The sequence below is a fragment of the Calidris pugnax genome, unplaced genomic scaffold (assembly GCF_001431845.1).
Source record: "Calidris pugnax isolate Ruff unplaced genomic scaffold, ASM143184v1 scaffold469, whole genome shotgun sequence".
Classification (NCBI taxonomy): domain Eukaryota; kingdom Metazoa; phylum Chordata; class Aves; order Charadriiformes; family Scolopacidae; genus Calidris; species Calidris pugnax.
In genome coordinates this window covers 524,602-530,236 of record NW_015091303.1, presented here as the reverse complement: position 1 = coordinate 530,236, position 5,635 = coordinate 524,602, and the positions used below count along the sequence as shown (strand labels likewise).

The following is a 5,635-nucleotide window of genomic DNA, read 5'->3' as shown; positions in this document are numbered from 1 at the left end:
ATCACTAAACCAGACCTCCCAGCACCACATCAACCCGGCTTTTGAACACCTCCAGGGATGGGGCCTCAACCCCCTCCCTGGGCAGCCCATTCCAAGGGCTGAGAACCCTTTCAGGGAAAAAATTGTTCCTAATATCCAGCCTGAACCTCCCCTGGGGCAACTTGAGGCCATTTCCTCTTGTCCTGTTGCCTGTGACTTGAGAGAAGAGCCCGACCCCCACCTCTCTACACCCTCCTTTCAGGGAGTTGGAGAGAGCAAGAAGGTCTCCCCTCAGCCTCCTCTTCTCCAGGCTGAATAATCTCTTCCCCTCCAGCTTAACGTTTGCTCCTCAATCAGCTCTTGGGGAGGGTAAAATTCAAGGGGTGGGAACGTCAATCCCTGGAAAACTCTCACCCCTTGGTTTTCTCTTCCCCAGGGAAGATCCTCACGGATGACTTTGCCGACAAAGAAGGGTTGGAGATGGGCGATGAGTACTTTGCCAACCTGGACCACATCGAGAGCGTGGAAAACTTCAAGGAGGGCTACGAGAGCGACGCCAAGTGCTCCTCCGACAGCAGCGGGGTGGACCTCAAGGAGGAGGAGGAGGAAAACACGGGCACGGAGGAGCAGGAGGAGTCCAACGAGGACAGCTCCGACGACAACTTCTGCAAGGACGAGGACTTCAGCACCAGCTCGGTGTGGCGCAGCTACGCTACGCGCCGGCAGACGCGGGGCCAGAAGGAGAACGGGCTGTCGGAAACGGCCTCCAAGGACTCGGGGCTCACCCGGCAAATCAGCCACGAGGAGCCGGCGGGGGCTGCCTCCTGTAAGCTCCCGGTGTCGGAGGAGACCTCCAAGAACAAAGTGGCCTCCTGGTTGAGCTCCAACAGCGTGTCCGAGGGCTTCCAGGACAACGACAGCACCTCCTCCTTCAAGATGAGCGAAGGTGGTGAAGCCAAGGTGGGCAAAATGGAGCAGCTCCCTGGTGAGAGAGAGAAACCTTCTGCTTCTGCCCCGGGCAACGTGGACGGAGAGTCGAAGGCCTTGAAGAAAGATGTAAGGGAGGGCTGTGGGCCTTGGGGCTGAGGCTTGTCCCCTGCCTTGGGGACACGGGTGAGGGAATGGAGACGTGTCTCAGATGACTTCTCTGCCCCTACAACGTGACAGGGTGGTGTCCCTTGGTGTCCCCTTGCCCCCGTTTCCTGGGCTGTGGTGGGGCAGGGAGGTGTCTTCCCCCCTTCCTGGGGGAAGCTGTGGCACAAGAGGCCACAAAGATGTCACCTGGCATGAGGTGATGAGCTGAACATCCCTCCTGCCTGGGTTCCTGAGGTGACCTGGGGGGTGTTTGGATGGGGTTGGGGACAAGGGGGACGTGGAGGTGGTCCCTGTCCCCTGCAGAGGGGACTTTAAGACCCACCGTGTGGGATGTGAAGGGGGGATCCCTGTGGTCTTGACCCTTCTGGAGCACCCCCTGGACCGGGTGTCACACTGAGGGGTGGGGACACCCGGGGTGGTGTTTGGGGAGCGTTTCCACAGAAAGGCTGAAGATTTCTCCCAAAGGGGAGGGAGATTTTAACCTCCTGTCCCTCTCCCCTCCGCAGGAACCTGACGATCCGACCAAAATCCCCGGGTAAGGCTCCTTAAATTGCATTTTCCTGCTTTTTATTCCCAAACGAGCGAGTTGCCGTGACTCTGGGGCTGCCACTGGGAGCTCGGGAGGGTTTGGGGACGGGAGGCTTGTCCGGCTGCTGGAGCTGCCATCATCATCCTCTCTCATTCCCCCCTCCTGGCCCAGGCTGAGCGACGTGGGACGGCTCTACGGCTACAACCCCAGCCCCCCCAAACTGGAGGGGATCCGCCGGCCCATGAGCAAGACAGCACTGCTGCAGAGCAGGAGGCACTCCCTGGCCCCACAGCCCCCCACCGATGTAAGCCCCCCCCCACAACCAACCCTGGGGGCCTGGCGCTGCCCCAGTTCCAAACTGGGATGAGAAAGGGGAGTTTTCGAGGCCTTTGGGTTGTTTCTCTGCCCTTTTCATCCCCCGGTTGAGCACCAGTGTGGGGTTTGTGGATCCTCGTGGTGATTTCCTAGAGGGGGGGGTGATGTTCTTCAGCCACGGGGGGGTCTTTCATGGTTCTGAAAGCCCCAAAGAAGAGGATGGAGTGGTGCTGGGCCATGGGTTGTAGTGGGATTTCTCATTCCCAGCACACCCGGGGACCCACTGCTCGGCAGAAACCATCCTGGGGGATGCTTTTTGCTTTTTGGGGGGGTCTGCTCCCTTGCAGAGCCCCTCGTGGTGCAGGGTCATGAATCCCTGGCAGTCTGGGTGCTGCAGGACCCCCCCCAGACCCTGCTGCTGTTTCAAACAGGGGTTTCTGCCCCGTTCCAGCTCCGATTGCAGCGTCCGCGCGTGCCATCCCCTTCGAAAGGGCTTCCTGGAGCAAAAAGGAGAAACAAAATGCTTCTGGGAGGGAAAAAAAGGGAGCTTGGGGAGGGATGGGGAGGGCTGGAGGGATGCTCTGCCCTGCCCCTGACCCGGGGGGTGTTTCTGCCTCCCCGCAGGACGTGCTGACCCTCTCCAGCAGCACGGACAGCGAGGGGGAGAACGGGCAGGCGGCGGCGGGACAGGGCACCCAGGGCACCACCAACGACAGCGACGACATCCAGACCATCTCCTCGGGCTCCGAGGAGGAGGAAGGGGACGACAAGAAAAACCTCTCCTCTGGGTCAGGTGAGGGGAGGGGGATGGGCAGAGACAGAGTGAGAAATTCCAGCCAGAAACCCCCAGGATTTCTGGGGCTGGGGAGGATGTAGGAGCCGAGAGCGTGGTGTGTCCTGCTCCAGGCACCTCCGAGGTCTCTAAGGACCAAGGTCTGAAGCTTCTCCTTGTGCTGTTTGAGACGTGTCCACAAAACCCAGTCCTCCAGAGTCAATATTTGTGGATATCTAGTGGGAGGTGTCCCTGCCCATGGCAGGGGGGTTGGAACTAGATGATCTTTAAGGTCCCTTCCAACCCAAACCATTCTATGATTCTATGATTCTATGATATTTAAGAAAAAGCAACCATGAGGCTTGTTATGGTGGGTCTCCAAGCTCTGCTGGGCTGAGCCAAGAGCTGGGAGAGCCCCAGAACCACCCCCCAGATCTGAGATACACGGGGGTGACAAACCCCTTGGGGACGTGAGAGAGGAGGAGCCTTTTTTTGGGTGCCTGGGGTTCCTGGAGAGTGACAGAGTCCCCCTTTGCCCCTCGGCAGGTCCGGTGAAGAGGCAGGTGGCGGTGAAATCCACGCGGGGCTTCGCCCTCAAGTCCACGCACGGCATCGCCATCAAATCCACCAACCTGGCGGCGGCTGAGAAGGGGGAGAGCGCGCCCGTGCGCAGGACCACGCGCCAGTTCTACGACGGGGAGGAGTCCTGCTACATCATCGACGCCAAACTGGAGGGGAACCTGGGCCGGTACCTCAACGTGAGTCACCCTCGGCAGGGAAGGGACCTTTTTGGGATGACCTGTCCCTTCAATGAATGGGCAGTTCCTCCCCAGGAGTGGAGAAATGAGAGCAAATGCAAGGTTCTGCACCTGGGCCGGAAGAATCCTCACCACCAATACAAACTGGGGGGGGAGGGATTGGAAAGCAGCCCTGAGGAAAGGGACTTGGGGGTGCTGGTGGAGGAGAAGCTGGACATGAGCAGGCAGTGGGCAGCTGCAGCCCAGAAGGTCAATCCCATCCTGGGCTGCATCAAAAGCTGCGTTGCCAGCAGGTCCAGAGAGGGGATTCTGCCACTTTGCTCTGCTCTGGTGAGACCTCACCTGGAGTATTGTGTGCAGGTCTGGAGCCCTCAATAGAAGAAGGACATGGACCTGATGGAGAGGGTCCAGAGGAGGGCCACGAGGATGATGAGGGGGATGGAGCACCTCTGCTCCGAGGACAGGCTGAGGGAGCTGGGGTTGTTCAGCCTGGAGAAGAGGAGGCTCCGGGGAGACCTAATAGCAGCCTTCCAGTACCTGAGGGGGGCCTACAGGAAGGCTGGGGAGAGCCTGTTTAGAAAGGGCTGCAGTGACAGGACGAGGGGCAATGGCTTCAAGCTGGAGGGGAACAGCTTTAGACTGGAGATGAGGAGAGGGTTCTTCACTGGGAGGGCGGTGGAGCACTGGGACAGGTTGCCCAGGGAGGTGGTTGAGGCCCCTTCCCTGGAGATATTCAAGGTGAGGCCTAGTGAGGCCTGATGAGGCCTTGGGCAACCTGGTCTAGTTGGGGGTGTCCCTGCTGACTGCGGGGGGGTGGGACTAGATGGCCTTTGGAGGTCCCTTCCAGCCTGGGCAATTCTATGATTCTATGAAATACGGTGGAAAAAAGCAGAGAAAACAGCAGGATGGGGAGGATTGTTATTTTTTTCCCCCCTCTCTGAGTGAAATGGGGCGGCTGCTCCGTCCCCGTGACGCAGGACGGGGCTGGCTCAGTCCTTCCAGCGGCCGGTACCTTTGTGAGCCTGGGTTTTCTGACTCATCCCAGGGAGGGAGGGGGGCAGGGGGGAGGGAGCAGCAGAGAAAAAAGTGTTTATAAAAGCCTTGGTGTTTCACGGCCGGGGCCTGGCTCAGCCCCTGCCTCTCCTTCCCTCCCCCAGCATAGCTGCAGCCCCAACCTCTTCGTGCAGAACGTCTTCGTGGACACGCACGATCTCCGCTTCCCCTGGGTCGCCTTCTTCGCCAGCAAGTGAGTTTTTGGGGGGTCCAGGAAAGGGTTTGAGGGGTCACAGGGCTTGGATGGGGTTTTCCTCCTCTTGGGAACCTCCCGCGGTGGGGAGAGGATGGGAAGGATTAGAGGGAAGAGTGTGGCCAGGAGGTGGAGGGAGGTCGTTCTCCCCCCTCTGCTCTGCACTGGGGAGGCCACAACTGGAATCCTGTGTCCAGTTCTGGGCTCCCCAGTTCAAGAGGGACAGGGAACTGGTGGAGAGAGTCCAGTGTGGGGCAACGGAGATGATGGAGGGGTTGGAGCATCTCCTGGATGAGGAAAGGCTGAGAGAGCTGGGGTTGGAGAAGAGAAGGCTGAGGGGAGACCTTATTAAATATCTAAAGGTTGGGTTGAAGGAGGATGGAGCCAGACTCTTCTCAGTGGTTCCCAGTGACAGGACGAGGGGCAACGGGCACAAACTGGAAGATGGGAAGTTCCATCTCAACATGAGGAGGAACATCTTAGGGGTGAGGGTGGCAGAGCCCTGGCAGAGGCTGCCCAGGGAGGGTGTGGAGTCCCCTTTTCTGGAGATCTCCAAGCCCCAATGGATGCTCCTGAGTGCTGTGCTCTGGGCAAGGAGGAGTTGGACCAGATGGGCTCTAGAAATTCCCTTCCAACCCCAACAATTCCCTGATTCCATCACGGGAGAGGAGTTGGGTGAGGACCCTTCTTCCTGCGGTGGAGATTCTGCTGCCGTTTGCATCGGATTTAGGGGTGCAAAGGGGGGGTGAAGCAGGGGGTGGGTGGCCCCCCCAGCTTGTTTGGGTCCTGAACCTCCAGGCGTCACTGGGGGATGGTGAATCCCTGCCACGTGTCTTCTCCTCCTGTGAAGCCCCACGGGAGTGATTTAGGGGGAACTTTGTCCCTTTGCTGGCGGTGGCTTCCCCCTTGTCCCGGGGGAGGCCGGACCGCGCCGCCCCGGT

The 5,635-nt window shown here is 59.5% G+C and overlaps 1 protein-coding gene across 1 annotated transcript in view; it reads left to right on the top strand.

The window, feature by feature from the left end:
* The window catches only part of LOC106899162 (histone-lysine N-methyltransferase SETDB1-like), a 13,781-nt gene that overhangs the window by 7,537 nt on the left and 609 nt on the right, over positions 1-5,635 (top strand). Inside the window, exons 7-12 of the mRNA XM_014960850.1 lie at positions 416-1,035; positions 1,581-1,609; positions 1,775-1,907; positions 2,543-2,711; positions 3,237-3,448; positions 4,606-4,694. Of these exons, the coding sequence (XP_014816336.1) occupies positions 416-1,035; positions 1,581-1,609; positions 1,775-1,907; positions 2,543-2,711; positions 3,237-3,448; positions 4,606-4,694 (1,252 nt within the window). The remainder of the gene's footprint in view (positions 1-415; positions 1,036-1,580; positions 1,610-1,774; positions 1,908-2,542; positions 2,712-3,236; positions 3,449-4,605; positions 4,695-5,635) is intronic.